Consider the following 15,716-nt stretch of genomic DNA (forward strand, 5'->3'; position numbering starts at 1 on the left):
GCCGCCGCCGCTGCGCCCGGGCTGGGCGCCGCGCCCGCCGCCGCCCTCCCCCGGCCGTGCCGTGAGCCGCCGACGGTCCCTCCTAGGTCCTGTGGCGCCTAGCGCTGGAAATTGTAAATCCAGGCCCTTGGCACGGATGTGCGGTGGAAGAAGGTTTCCACAGCGAGTTGTGCCTGCGCCTTGCAGGGACGAGAGCAGGCTCAGGGGAGACCTTATCACTCTCTACAAGTAGCTGGAAGGAGGTTGTGGCCAGGTGGGGATCTGCCTCTTCTCCCAGGCAACTAGAGACAGGATGAGAGGATGTCTTAAACTGCAGGTTTAGGTTGAACATTCGCAAGAATTTATTCAGAAAAAGGGTGATTGGACATTGGGATGGGCTGCCCAGAGAGGTAGTGGAGTCACCATCCCTGGAGGTGTTTAAGGAAGGACTGGCTGTGGCATTTGTTGCTGTGTTCCAGTTGACATGGTGTTTGGTCACAGCTTAGACTCGGTGATCTCAGAGGTCTTTTCCCACCTAAGTGGTTCTGGGATTCTATGATTTTACAGACAACAGCAAATCTTGGGTCTAGTTCCAGATCAGGTTCAAACCCTGCCACCCTGGGGTGTCTGGAGTGCTTGGTCCACCACACATGCCAAGGTTGTGATGCTGACAGTAGTCACAGGTGGCTTGGGCATTGATGCAGTGCCTGGGAAAGACGGGGTGCTGCTGCTCAGGATGCTGTCCTGCTGCTGGAGGGGAACAACAGTGGCGTTCACAGGCAGTTTGGCCTTTGGTGCTTTGGCCGTGCCACACAGAGAGGCAGCAAAAGCAAGGGGGTAGCAGGTCAGTGGCAAGCTGTTCAGGCACACCAGGGGCCTGGGTAGACCAGGGATCTGTGATATGTGAGGTACAAGAGCACTATGGGTTCAGGAGAGAGGAGCAGCAGAGGGATGGCAGCCAAGGGGTGGTTGGATGATCACTTGTGCCCCTTGGGGTGCACATACACTGTCTGGCTGTGTGGTGAAGCATGCACAGCATCTGTCCATCCTGCCTGATTCTTATTAACACAGTTGAGAACTTCACTTTCATAAGGTCTAAAATTCTCTGCATTTTAAAGAGAGCAGAAGGACTGTCTGGAGTGTATGGGCTCTTCTTTCCTGGAATGTAAAGAAAACCTCGGCTGTGCAGCTGGAGTGCAGGGGGCTTCATTCCTTAGTGAAAGCAGAGAAGGGAAATGCAGATGTCACAGCTGGGACAGGAGATTTATCTTGGCAAGCAAAGAGGAAAAAATTTTCAAAAGAAAAGAGAAAACTCAGAAGAATCCCCTCCCCATCTTCGCTGCTTGCCAGCACGAGCAGAACCTCCAACCTGCAAAGGCCTTTCGTCTCCTGGGCCTGGGCTGCCGCCCAGCTGGATTTAGCCCTTGCTGCTTTCTCTTTGGAGCGAGACCGTTGTGGTGGGATGAGAGAGGCTGTGAGAACCAGGCTGATCCTGGAGGAAGACTGTGTCCAAACAACTCAGCTGGAGGTGGGAAGGGGAAAGTCACAGTCAAAGAATGGAAGCATGAAAGGGAAAAGGAGGGACAGATGGAGCCAGGATGACTCCAGAGAAGTGGATCCAGGGAGAGAAAGTCATCACCTCCTCAGCCATGCATGGTGCCACTGGGCTACAAGAGTGCTACCTTCAGGCATCCCATGTGCAGCCGGGCAGGGGAGAAGGCTTTGTGCCTCAGTCTCTCCTTGAGGCCTCCAGAGTCCTAACACCAGCTCTGGGTGGGGGTATATGTAGAGCTTGCATTTGGATGTCTGGATGCCTTGCATTAGCTCCCAAGATAACTGTTGTACAACAGGAAAGGGTGTTTGAATGAGAAGTGCACGCACGCACATACAGTGTGCTATTTAGACAACCCTAAGCATGAGGTCAGGATGAAAACATGTGGTGGAAATATGTTTGGAAGAGTCAGTGCCTATGTCGATCACCAGGAGTGGGAGGGAGCAGAAGCCAGGAGCTGACAGATTCTCACTCTCTCCCCATGGCTGAGGTGGCCTCAGCCTGAGCAGATTCTACTGTGGCACCAGGTAAAGGCTCTCTGTAGGGCCTGGAGATGCAATGGTTGTTGCCTCCCCATACCTGTACACACTGGCTCATCCTCTTTGGGCGCTGCCTCCCTGTCCTCCTAGAGTTTGAGGGGGACGGGCAGCCAGAAATCAGGCTTGGATCAGGAAATTCAGCACATCCTCGCCATTGCATTTCTGTCCCTTGGCTGCCCCCTCCCTGACCGCTCACTGGTAATACAGCTTTGGAAACGCATCTCGTGCTATTTCTTGGCTTTGGAGCATACTTAGAAGAAGAAGGAAGGAGAGTGTGAAAGGGAGGGGAAGATAACAGGAGCGAATAATGCAAAATGAGACTGTGCTGTGAGCTTTGTATCCCATCTGGAAACTGTTTTCCCTCAGTACACTGCACACCCACTCCCTCTAGGCCGGGATGGTAAGGGTCAAGTTTCCCAGTTAACTGGTCCCCCTCACTAAAGCCAAACCCATCTGCGTGAAAGCTACTTGAAATACCTTAAAGGAGAATCTCAACACGGTTGCTGAGCCCTTCATTGTCACAATTAGAAACTCTTGGCCATTCTTCTGAGGAGCAGGAGCTGGCTGATCTCAGCCTGGTTGGAAGGCACTCTCAAGGAGTTTTGGTCTTCAAGAAGCTGTGAGAGGATGAGACTGCTGTGCTAGTGAATCTCTGTCCATCCCACCTTCATTCACACCCAAGTTCCACAGACTCTTTCTTGGACCTTCCCTGGTCTGCTGAGACCTTTGTTGCCATTGTGTTGGCAAAAGTCTCGCCAAAGCCCAGCCTAGTAATGTCATTTTGTGGGAGCACATGAACACCTCTAGCTGTGCTGGCCCCAGCCTGGGTGGGAATGGAGGGCTAGTGACCACCCAGCACCTTCCATTCCAGCAAGGATAAAGCTGCTATCCATTTGTTCAGGTGATAAACCTGCTTCTCTTCATTGCTCAGGAGCTTGGAGCACTGACCCTGCCATGTGCTGCTGTGATGTACACAGCCCTGAGTCACCATATCCTAGTTCCCGGAACCCTCTCTCACATATGCAAAGGAGAAGTATAGCTGCAGCTTTCTGAGTTTGGCCAGATAAGTGCAGCTCACAAAATTAGGCTGGGTGGGACAAAATTTGTATATTCTGTGTTAACAGACTCAATCTAAGCTAATTAGTAGTGGTTTTGATGGCATCTAGCCAAAATAAACTGGGTTGCTCCTCACTGTGTCCATCACAGTTGGATCTTGACAAGAGGACACTCTTTCTTCTTACCATATGGTTGCATGCACAGCTGTCTTATACAAATTAGAAGTCTAAAATTAACAGTACCTCTTGACTTCGAGAGAGAACAGTCAACCCAAGAGCCCCAGTAGTCTTCCTGGGAAGTGGTGACAGCTTCTTGCTGGTCCCATAATTTCCATTATGGGTATAGACAGGTACAAACCCTTGTTATTACTTTTGTTTGCTTTACTCTTCCTTCTGCTGCTTTCCTCTGCCTCTTGCCACCTTCTTTGAGTAAAACAACAATTGCCAGCTTTGTGTCAGCTCTAGGTGCTCTTCCTCCTTGAGGGTGTTGGATCCTTGGTGCCCCCTTTGATAATTACTATAGTTATGGCCAATCTCATGGGCTAGCTCCCTTCTCTCCATTGTCTGTGTTTGGAGATGTTGGACTGATATATGTGTGAGTGGTGAGAGCTGAAACAGGCTGCTTTGATGAGAAGGCTTGGCCAGTATTTAGGAGGATAAGACCCAGAAGCCCAGAGAGGGGTAGATCCCACAACATTTCTGCATTCCCAAGTTTCATTCTCTGCTCTTCACCTATGTTTTTCCTGTACTGTGCAATAGGCCTCTGTCTCTTGGAGAGAATGGTCTCTTGGGGACCTGAACTCCTGCACCTCTGGGAGAACAGTGTTGCCTTCGTCCTCATTTCCAAACAGCGAGGTCTTCCAGCAGCAAGTCTGCTGAGTGGTGTCTAAAATAATGAGAAACCTGAAATTACTCCTGCCACTGTTGGTGCCTGTGTTAAGCCTCTCATACTCAGTACCTTGCACTCATTACTCATCTCTCACCCCTCAGCAGCTGCTGGAGTGATGTTTTTTAGTTTCGGAATAAAGCCAGAGACACATCTCCGCCTCTTCCCTCTAGGTAGGTTTGTCCAACAATAGAGAGATTGTTGACTGACCAAGGGATCATTGTTCTAAATGTGGGTGGGATGCTGCTAAAAGATAATCTGTGTAACTACTGCACGGATGCATTTTCTTGACTCTTCAATCCCACCTCTGCCTTTGTTAATGCACAGTTGTGAAAAAAATTGGAAGCACGTGGCAGTGTCACAGCTGTCCATCCAGCTCCACTTCTCTTCCATGGCTACACAGTGGTTCTAGTTTTCATGGTCACAACATGAAATATGATTTGAGCCCGGCTCTGCTGTGTCGTGGTGCATTAGCAGCCAGCACTCTGAATCCCTTTGCTTTTCTGTGGCTCTCGCCCTTACCATAAGGCTATCATGTTCACATCCTGTGTTTGCTTGTGTTGTTTAGAGAACACAAGACAAAGAACAGCTGTTACATGAGCAGACGCTCTCTGGGGTTAATGCTCAGGACTCCAAACTCTTTATCCTTCTATGCTGTAGGATAGGTCAAAACCTGGTTTTCCAGTGCTTTTTAGATAACTATCTAACCCAGTTCCATCTGCTGACTCAGCTCCCTCTGAAGTTACACTCCCCACAGATGGTAGGTGTTTTCTGTTACTTGATTCAAGTGCAAAAGTGCTCCTAGGCAACTTGGAAATGGCGGTGGATTTTACCAAACTACCCCGCCAACTCTGCTTCTGCTGTGGAACTAGTGGAGAAAACTTTAGTCCTGACACCGCAGAGAGGGCCTCAACACCAGGATTTAGCATGATTGTGCCTTCTCCACCCTACTTGCACATGCAGTGTCTGGTCTCCAGGGAAGCCTTGAAGGATGATGTTGGAGGATGAAAGGCACTGATATGTTGGAGATTGCTGTTGCTGACCGTCTCCCTCCCCCACGTGGTGGAAAGTGTGGGTCTGTTCATCTAGAGCCTACTTCCCTCCCCAGCCTCACCCCAAAGCTCTGACAGCCAGTGGAATGTTGACAGAGTGGTACTGCGCTCAGGTAAAATAAATATACCTTCCAGTAGGAGCAGGAACCTACAGACTCCGGCATCCGGGGTCCTCGGGCCACCTCCTGCCTCAGTTACTGGGGAAAGAAAGGACTGCACACACCCCATGCTTCTCTAGAAGCCAGGCTCCCTCCTGAGCTGAGCTCTCACCCTGGAATTCATTGGCATTCATGTCTCCACTCCAGGACCTACGTGATCTCTCCCACTCTCATTCATACCCTGTTGCTCTTGGTATTTCAGTATACTGCTTTCAATGCCTTTCTGCCCACCAAGATGCTTTTCCAGGCAGGGGGTAGGGGGGACAGACCCAGTCTGACTCTTCTGAGCTCTCTCCAGTTCATTTAAGTTACACAGTTCTGTCTGTGTAATATAGTCACTTGAATCTATGTCTTTTCTTTCCTCTCCCTGAGCCAGAAGCCTCAATCTGCCAACAAATGGGATAATTTTTCAGCTGGTGTTTGGCAGCCATCATTTTTCTCCCTGCCCAACCAATGCTTTGTTGTAGCAAATGGAAAAGTTAGTGATTTGACTTCTGAATAGGAGGATATGCCTCAAAGGAAGAAGGTTCCCTGTAGCATCAGGAGCTCAGCTCTGCAGCAGCACTGGCCAGATTTACTGACTGTTACTGGAATGATTAGTGGAATGATTGTTTGTTGTTAACAGCCCATCTGCAGTGTTTAAACTTCATCGGGGAGCTGAATTTCACAGGCATTATCTGGCTGAAGTACAGCCTCATATGGTCCACAGAGGGGCTGTTAAATCCCAGAGGAAATTAAATACAACAGGGGGCCTTCCTGTTATGTTGATCCAACTGATCTTTTTTCTCTGACAGAAATCAGCAGCTGGGTTGATGTTCTCTGGGGCATCAATGTGCCTATTGCTGCTGGCAGAGAACATGAAAAATTGTCTGTCACTAAGGACAGGTACTGAAGACCATGACTTTGTGACACATTTACATTTTATCATCACAGGAATCTCCTTCCTTGTTTTGTTGTCACAGTGAGATGATATTTAGAAGACACAGTTAGATATTCACAAAGGAAGGGGGAGATAAGATAATGTAGAAAAGTTTCATGCATGTTTGTGGCATAGATAAACATGCAGTGATGTACAGCACCACATCCCTTTCTATCTTAATTCGAAGTGTTTTTGTCAGACTGATGCAGGCGAGGAATAGAAACTGGTTTTTGCCATGCAAAAAGGTCCAGTGCTGAGGTTTGACTCTCAGTGCAGAGGAAGGCTCTCATATCCCTCTTGGAGATTACACTAATGCTCTTTCTCCCTTTGTGTTTCCTCAGCATTTCTCAGAAAACCTGGATCATTTCTCAGAAAACATGGAGGATTTCTCCAATGACCTCTTCAGCAGTTTCTTCGATGATCCAGTACTGGCTGAGAAGAACCCTCTGCTGGACATGGACCTGGACCCACCCACTCCAGGCATCCAGGCAGAGCACAGCTATTCCCTCAGTGGAGACTCTGCTCCCCAGAGCCCCCTTGTGCCTGTCAAGACTGAAGATAATGCTAACGGTGAGCATGAGATGTGCACGCTGCACCGCTTTGGGCACCTCTGTTAGCAGAGGCTCTGTCTGGCTTTCATATATAAGGACAAACTGGCTGTTCCTTGGACTTGCACATCTCCAGTCCGGGGAAGAATTTGATTTGCTGTTGTCAAATACAGCCCACATTTTTCCCTTCTATTTGTGCTGTGATAGTCACATTACTCCTTTGCCGGGCTTACTGTTATTTACGAGGATGGTAATTGGCTGTGGCTTAGTGTGCTGCCAGCTTCTGGCGAGCAGTAGGCAATGTCTTTTTAGAACCCTGCAAACTTGGGTGTGGATGCCCTAGATCCAGCTCCGTTTTGGCATAAGGCAGCAGGGTTTTGGCTTGCACATAGGAAGCATGAGTCTCTGGCTGCAACCAGTGCTGGTACATGTGGAAAGCAAAGTGGCTTCTTTACCAGCAAATCTTTTAGCAGGAGACAGAGGGGAGCAGTCATTTCAAAACTTATTTTTAAAACAATTCATTTCAGGATAATTTATGATGGCTGGGTATTTTTAGAGCTGTCCTTGCAGAGAGTCCTGTAATTTGTGGGATTGTGTGGGTGTCCTAACAGCTGATGGACACCAGGCTGCCTGAAAAAGCAGTGGCAGAAGCTCAGTATACACATAAGACAGCTATTCCTTTGAGCAGCAGTGAGACCTGGGACAGAGGCTTCCTCTCATGACTAGGAATGATCCCAGCTTTCTGGTACAAATGCCAAGGCAGAAGGAGAGAAGGCTGGCCTCTGCTACCTCTCTGGTCCTTGAAAAGGCACAGCCATCTGCCACATTCCTTAGGGGCATCTCGGAGAGATGCTGAGAGAGAGGTTTATGGCAGGCCAAGCAACTCTGCCTTGGTACCAAAAAAAGCTTTCAATTTGCATTTCTTTTTCCTTAGTTTTAACCCCAGTACAGTCTTGGAGGGGGCAACTAACGAAAAACCCCCAAACCAGTGTGAACAAATAAACACAACTTTCTTTTGCCCCTGAAAAAGAATAGGAGGAGATAAGACTTGAGAATGGGAGAAGCCAAAAGAATGCATTTGTAGAAAGCAGTAAATGAAGACTGCCAGCATGAAGCTATCTCAAGGACTCCTCTCTGAGACACTTAGCACCACTTCTCCTTCTCCACTGTCTGTACATGCCCTTCCTTCAGCTGTTATGTCTCAAAAGCAAGACCATGACTCTCTTGAATGGAGTGTGACACTGATCCTTGGGCAGAGGCCAGCACAGGGTGTACAGTGCATAACCCAGGAGAGTTTGAGATGGGCCTGGCACTTGCTCTCTGAGAGTGCAGGTCAGTTTCATAAGGGAGTAAGGCCTAGCATTACAATGGCAGGTACAGGAGTATCCATGCACCCAGTCCTGCAGCTAGATAATTCAGCTCATCTTTTCAGGGCTTTTTTGGCTCTTAATTGCATGTGAGTCATATTCTAGTGAAACCCTGAGTCAGGTCCAGTATTTGCAACACTGTTCAGTCCTTTTGGCACAGCTCCATCCACTCTCAGTCCTTTTAGACATTCAGTTCCAATTAATTACCCAGAAATGTTTTTTCTTTAACATTAAGCAAGCTCTGCTCAGTCTGCAGAGCTCCCCAGGAATGCCCCTGTTCTGTCTAGGCTTTGAGCTGGCTGAGTCTTGCTTTTTATCAGCTTTCTCCCAGCTTTTCTGCAGATCTCCAAAACTCTTCCAAATCCTGCCCCTTCCCACATGGTTCCCACTAACACAGGTCAGCTAGGGCAAGCCACTGGGTGCATTGTGACCCTGCTTATCAGTGGAGTCTGCTTTCCAGATGGCTTGTGCATACGGACTGGCTGCTTCATTCCTCGGTACCAGGCCGGAGTTCCTCAGGGTGTGATTTGTGCCAGGAGCAGGGAGAGCCAGGGTTGTGAAGAACAGCGAGCACTGGACCAGCCTCTGGTTAGTGCCTGCCCTCCTGTACAGGTCCTGCTTTGTCACTGCTCTTTGCCTCACCTCCTCAGCCCTGGGCACATACAGATGTCTCTCAGCCGTATTTCTTCCCAATACATACAGAGTATCTACAGAATGTCTAAAGCAGAGGATGAGTGTCATGGCATGCTTCATCCACCAACATACAGTGAAATCTGCAGTGATACAGTGTTACCTCTGAAACATCCTCTTAGGCAGCAGAACCTAGACACGTCCACAAGAGATGCCTACTCCTCAAGTCCCTCATTGACCCTCTGATGCCTTATTTGTCTCTGGTTCTGTAACCCAGTCATTCCCCAGAAGAATCTCCGAGGGTGGGAAAGAGAGCAGGGTCAGAATGTAGACAGGAAATGGGAGGACGGCACATACTTATTTGGGTGTCTGCTCCTTGGCCTGTCTGGACTGACAGCACTGGGGGCTGCTCCCTCACTGAGTCAAGTCTGATCAGGGAGAGCCCTTGGTGGTCTGCTCTCCCTTGTCTGGTAACTTGCTTCAGCAGCAGCCCTCACAGAAAGAGAATACCCCACACATCTGAGAAAAAGAGAAATGCAGATCTTTGCAACAGAAAGGATGAGGAGGAAAAGGCTTCAAAAGACAGTAAGGAACTTCAGAGTAGTCAGTAGGCAAAATGTTCCCACGATGGGCATAGCAAAACCAGAGAAAAGTTTAAATGGGGGAAGCTGTGAACTCTTTAGCACTTTTCAAAGGGGTAGGTTCAAGTGAATCATCTATCAGGACTGACACAGATTTACTTGAACTTGCCTAGAGCAGTGAGATAGACTGAAAGATCTCTCAAGGTCACTCATTTCTGTGAAAAGCAGAAGTCAGTCCAAATTTTCTGGATACAAACACTTGTAGCTGTGTGACACTTTGCCTCCTTCCATCAGAAGGGGTTTGTCTGCATACCAGGGTAACTAGGACTTCACTACTAGCTGTGGGTTCAGTGTCCTTAGCAGGACAGAGAAAACACAATCCTCTCTGTGTCTACTCAGTAAGCTCTGTGTTGTCTCAGCTGTACAGTGCACCTCTGCCTGAGATGCTGCCTGATGACATTAGCCCTGCTGCATTGTGGGAAGCTCTAGAGAGCAATCCAGCAGCACTGAGAGCAGCACACACAGCTGAGACACACGCAGCAGCCTCAGGATCTGTGTGCTTGACAACGTCCAGTCACAGAGGCAGCTGGAAGGAATGAGCATCTGCTAGAGAGACCTGTCTAGGCAGAAATAAGAGGTGCTAGACCAAAGACAGGACGACAACATATTCCATTGGCAAGGCCAACACTGTGTTATCATATATAATTCTTGTCTGGGCTTTAACACTGCTGTGCCAAGCAAAGCTCAGAGGTAGGATTGTGCCCTGGCCTCTCCTGAAAACAGAGGCTGAGCAGGGCAAAGACAGTGTTAACGTACCTTTAAGTTAGATCAGATGGCAGCTTCCACATGAACAGCTGCTTGTTTGTACTCTTCTTCGTGCTGGCTTTTCTGGAGCACAGAAAGACCTTCATCCCTCTCCTCTTGCCAGGACATCTTCTAGACTGAGGCCTGCACTGCAGAAATTAAATCTGCAGATTAATCTTTAGAATAAACAAAGAAGTGTTTGTTCTATTCATTATCCAAGTCACAAATTATTATAAGCAAAATTGAGTTTTAGAGAAAACTCAATTTTTTTTTACTTAATAAATTATACTTTATATATATTTATACTTAATGGAGTATATGCTTGTAAAAAATGTTGACAGGTATGATTACTTGTTTTTATTGTTTTTAGAGAAAACAGAGCTGTCTGCTCTGGGCAGCAGACAGCTAGGCAACATCCCTGGGCCTGACTGAAAGTGCTGCATGCAGAGAGCAGTGCAGAGAGGTTAGAGAGTGAGTCAGACTGTGGCCTTGTAGAGGCACCTGCAACTCTCTCTGGTTCTCACTTAGCAACAGTTGGTCCTATATCAAGCCAAATGTATTTTTGCTTGTCAGATAAAAAGGGAAAGGGAATGGATGGGGATGAGGAAGGAGGGTGCAAGGCTGCAGGCCAGGAGTAGCCTTTTGGCAGGCTGAAGTATTTGGAGGGCAAAGACCAAAACTTTAGAGCAGAATCTAGGCAGCTCTCCTGCCTAGCAGTCCTTTTCCCATCTGATCTGCTGTTTATCTGGGATCTCTACTTCCAGTGGCAAGCCAGGCTCTCACCACAGATGTGCATGGGACAGAGCAGACAGGAGGCAAGGGGAGCATGCCCCCAGGGCTCCATTCAGTTCTCTTCAGACACCCCCTTTCCCTCACTGGTGCTTCTTGTCCCTGCCATCAATGGCAGCAGGGTACAGCTGTGGACAGCAGCCCCCTGAGCAGCCCAGGGGAGAGAAGAGTCTCAGAGGTGAGACTGAGGGGAGCAGCTGTAGAAGCAGCCTCACAAGCAGGTGCTGCAGTGGGCTTCCTTCCACAGAAATGGACCTTCCTCCTCTTCTGTCCTGCAGCAAAGCCCTGGTAGTTGGCACAACATCATCAGGCGGCCAAAGCAGCACTGTCAGCCTTTCACTGTCATCCTGCTTGCTCTCTCACCAGCTCTCCAGAACAGAGGTGGTGCTATTCTTGGTAAATCACCTGGCAGCTCTGTGGTGCTGGCCATGCTGCCTAAGGAGCGACAGCCCAGCCTCTTCCTCTCACTGAGCCCTAAATATAAATAAGCTCCAGAGGATGAGACCTAGACATTACTGGGGGAAGAAACCCTGCAACTGTCCTCCAGATCCTGGGCTGTGCAGTCAGAGGCCAGCAGAGACACAATTCCTTTATCTCTGTCGTGTCTGCTCCCCACACACTGGGGAGCACACACCGGGGGTTCATTCCCTTTTGTAGTGTTGTGGGCCTGCACATGCTTGTGTGGTGACAGTGCTAAACTTGGAAAGGCAGCCTCCTCAGTCAGAGGAAGCTGTCTGCATGGCTTCTTTTCTCCTTACCCTCTTCTTGCTGGAGTTTGATTCTCATGTTGTGCATGTTTCAGAGCTGGAGAATGGAGTGTGGTCACTGGGGCCCAAACTCTGCTCCATCATGGTGAAACAGGAACAGAACCTGCCTCTAGACCTGCCTGAGTCCCAGCTACCTGCCAGCTCCATACCAGTGCTGAACCTCAACCCTCTGCAGAGACTGCCACTCCCCGAGGAGGTGAGCCCATTTAAGATCTGTCGGGAACCTGGGCTCTCACACAGCAGCACCCCTGGTGGTGCAGATGCAGACACGAGACCACAGGGTCCTGCAAGGTGATTTAGCTACTGAACAGACAGGAGAAGGTGTTAGAAAGCCCAAATACTGTATTATTTGTCATTCTTCTCTTGAAATGGCAGCACAGAAGGCTTTACAATCTTGGTTAAATATAAGCATGTTTCCTTGGCACAAAAGCCAAAAGCTTTAAGCTTGCACCTACTAGAGATCTGTCCCCTCCAATATGCCAGTATTTCTGCAGCCACTCTTGGCTTATTTTTATTTTTCAAAGAACAGTGTCAATTAATGTGATGCCAGTGACCTCACTATTCCTCCATATAGACTCCTGCTCTACCACTGTCTTTTTCATGGCTTTGAATTTGTCACATGGCCTCTCACTCTTCATAGCTGCTCACTGGAAATGTTGGTGCCACTCCAGGTCCTCCTCGCTTTTTCCTATGAAGCAGCAGGATTTATTATATCTAGGTTCTTAAGAAGTCTGTTTGTCTGAAGGAGGTTCACTTATGCCACTGGTATGTGGGTGTAAGTTGAGGCCTTAGTTCAGCTGGCCTTGAGTCCAGCTGTGTTGGATGAGAAGGTCTGACCAGTCTCACACAGACCTTGCCTATCTTGTAGCAGCTCAGTAGATAACAGTAGAGCATCTCTGGGGTTCACTTCCTTTTTTCACTCATGTTGAACATCTTCCCATTTAAACAACCATCCAAAACAAATGGGTTCTTCCAGCCAAAACTGTGCACAAACTTCCTCTATTATTTACACAGCTTGAACTTGCTGTGCCCTCCAATCTCTGCTGTGTATGCTCAGCAGCCATACCATGGTGCTCTCTCAGCTGTGTTTACAGTCTGGAGGAGTTTGCAATGTGTCTGTTTAGTGTAAAAACTCCACTCTATGGTGGGCTGGGGGCTGGCAAGCCAGGAGGCTGAGGGGCAGCATAACACAGATGGGAGTAAATCTACTCTTTATTCAGCTCTCAGTCCCTTTCAATTGGAAACAGTTGCCCAGTGGCCCTGGTGAAAGTCACATGAACAGGACAGCACGGTTGTTCTGTTTCTGTAAAACCTCTATACTCCCATTTATAATGAAGGCAGATCAAAGAAGGACTTCCCATGGTAATGCAGGGGTTGGTTTAAATTACACTGTCTGGGTCTGTCAAAGGAAGAGTTGCCAAGAATAAAAGTCATCTCCCTTTTGGAGATACTCTGCTCGGTGCATTGCTTGGCAGCACATCCATCTTCCAGTGCCACTTCCTCTGTAAATGTGTTTGCACTCTGTGTGCCCAGCGATTGAGACTTCAGGGGCTTATGTTTGAACTCTTGGTTTCCTCCATGGTGAGAGGCTCCTTTGGGGCAGAGCTGTGAGATGGGGTAGGACAGGCAGCAGGGGACCAGTGGCTATGGACAGAACTGGTGGGAGCCTTCTGGGCAGGGGACATGGCAGTGGCCAAGAGCTTTTTCTGCTTCTCTTCCACAGGTTCCTATAGAAATGACTCCAGCACCTGTGATCAAAGCTGAACCCAAAGAGGTGAACCAGTTTCTAAATGTACCTACAGGTAAGGAGATAGAATTCCCTGGTCAACTATAGTACTCAGCTGTAGATTGTTATTATACAGGGTGGAAAGACAAAACACCTAAAAGCAGAGCTGTGCATATGAGGTAGCACTGGGGCAGAGAAGAACAGAGGAGTGGGCACTGCACTGTTCTAACTCAGATCAGTGTCTGCATCAGGAGCCACAAACAAAATTGTTCAGACAGGGACTCCCAGGCAAAACAGGCTACTTCAGAGTTGGAAATATGCAAGAGTGCCTTTAAAATCCTCAGAGAGACTGTAGAGCTATCCAAAAATAACCATCTGAAAGTCAGGAAATTCAGGATCCAGTTTAATTTGAAAGAAACCCAAGCATCTGAAAATCTGCCGATGCACAAATGAAAGCACTATGGGAACTCCCACTGCCGCAGAGAGACATTCCTTAGGCATATTCCCACCTCCATTAAGGCCCCTAGGGCTCTCCAGTACAAAGTGGGGACAGTTTTCAAGTGCTTGGAAACCAACTGAGTGACCGGAGCCCTGTTGGATCAAGTGTGCTGGCAAGTGTGTGAGCCCTGCAGCACTTTTGGAAGAGCTTTGCTCTCACAGAGTTTCCTGTACTTGTGAACAGGCTATGGAGCAAAACATCACAGGCTTTTTACTTCATTTTGGTTGACAGTGGAGCACCTTATTGCTTTGTAAATACCTTCAGTTCCTTGGCAAAGCCCTGCCAGCTCCTCTGCAGTTCCCAGTTTAGCACATTTGAGGTCAGTCTAACCTCTGTCTGAAAGGCTCAGTCAAGCCTTTTTCTCAGACTCACCTCATCTTGTGAAATTCATCATCCTCTCCTTTCAGCCCTGTGTTATGGCAGGGGGCATAACCCTATGCCTGTACCAACAGGCTGACATGAGAGCCATTGACTTGATCTCCTTATTCCTCAGTAGATGACCTGGTGCAGATGCCTCCAACTCCACCCAGCAGCCATGGCAGTGACAGTGATGGATCTCAGAGCCCTCGGTCCCTGCCTCCCTCCAGCCCAGCCCGGCCTGCTGCTCGCTCTTCTACTGCCATCTCCTCCTCACCTCTCCTCACAGCACCACATGTAAGGAGGCAACAGGGCTGGGACACAGGGCTCCTTGCTGCTCAGAGGGGTTTGTAGGATTTCCAGGGCTATGTGGAGGTTCCTGCCCTTGCTAAGGCCTTCAGGCTGAAATGCTCTGTCAAGGCAATGTGTCTTAGCACAAGGATAAATGCTCACAGGAGTGAGAAGAGGCACAATGAATCTTGCATATCTACCAACAGCTACCTTGTTTTAGCAGGTGCTGTCTGTCTTTCATCCATACTTTGGGAAGTGGCCTATGCACTAAGAAGACTTTCTGAGAAGGCTAATGAGAGAGAGGAATTACTGAAAATTCCCATAACCAGACCATTTTAACTGTTGCCCAGAAGTTTGTCGGCAGGGTCCTGCAGTGCAAGTGTGTAGCCAGACTCACTTTGAAGGAACAGATGCCCTCCCAAGTAAAAGAGGAAAGGAGTTGCTGAGCTGTGCCCCAGAATCAGGTTGAGAGTAGGAAAGAGCACTGCCCTGCACTTGTTTGGTGTCAGTGGGCAGCAGTGCATTGTGTTCTGATGTGTACAGCCTCTGGCTGCCCTGCAAGGCTTTAAGGACGATCACTGGGGTAGAACTCCTTGCTGACACTGATGAATGCTCTCTGTGTGTTTCAGAAGTTACAAGGAACCTCTGGCCCACTGCTCTTGACTGAAGAGGAGAAGCGCACCTTGATTGCAGAGGGTTACCCCATTCCTACCAAGCTGCCCCTCACCAAAGCAGAGGAGAAAGCACTGAAGAGGGTCAGGAGGAAAATCAAGAACAAGGTGACTACAAAAAATGTAATCATTCAGTTCCCATGATTCCAGAGCATCTTCAGTTGACCAGTGCTATAGTTACCCTCACTTCCTCAGTGCCTCTGCAGCTCAGAAAAGGTGGGATTGTGCTTTTGGTACACTACCACAAGCCTCCCAACCTACAAAAATGCTGCCAAGGACATCTCTGCTTGCATGCTTTGCATACAGCCATACCTGGGAAGTGTGGCTTCCAACCCAGCTCCTGGGAGTGTGTGGTGTGGAATAGGGTCCACAGTTCAGACAAACTGGTCAAGTCAGGCCTTGTTGCAAGGACAGGGAAACCAAAGCCATTGCATGGTGCAGGACCGATGATGCAGTGTTCACTCGCCAGGCAGAGGCTGTGATACTTTAGACTGGGATTAGAAAGCATCCTGTGGGAGAAGTGGTGAGACTGAACTAATCACCCAG

The 15,716-nt window shown here is 48.7% G+C and overlaps 1 protein-coding gene across 3 annotated transcripts in view; it reads left to right on the plus strand.

Annotated features, from left to right (window-relative positions):
• CREB3L1 (cAMP responsive element binding protein 3 like 1) overlaps positions 1–15,716 on the plus strand; it is a 44,997-nt gene that overhangs the window by 17,159 nt on the left and 12,122 nt on the right. For 2 of the 3 annotated variants that reach the window (XM_039705578.1, XM_039705580.1), the window contains exons 2-6: positions 6,482–6,710; positions 11,662–11,822; positions 13,350–13,428; positions 14,345–14,505; positions 15,129–15,278. In XM_039705578.1, the coding sequence (XP_039561512.1) occupies positions 6,482–6,710; positions 11,662–11,822; positions 13,350–13,428; positions 14,345–14,505; positions 15,129–15,278 (780 nt within the window). The remainder of the gene's footprint in view (positions 1–6,481; positions 6,711–11,661; positions 11,823–13,349; positions 13,429–14,344; positions 14,506–15,128; positions 15,279–15,716) is intronic. The other variant, XM_039705579.1, reaches the window with a different exon arrangement.

This window comes from Passer montanus, unplaced genomic scaffold, assembly GCF_014805655.1.
Source record: "Passer montanus isolate IOZ18808 unplaced genomic scaffold, ASM1480565v1 scaffold18, whole genome shotgun sequence".
NCBI lineage: Eukaryota > Metazoa > Chordata > Aves > Passeriformes > Passeridae > Passer > Passer montanus.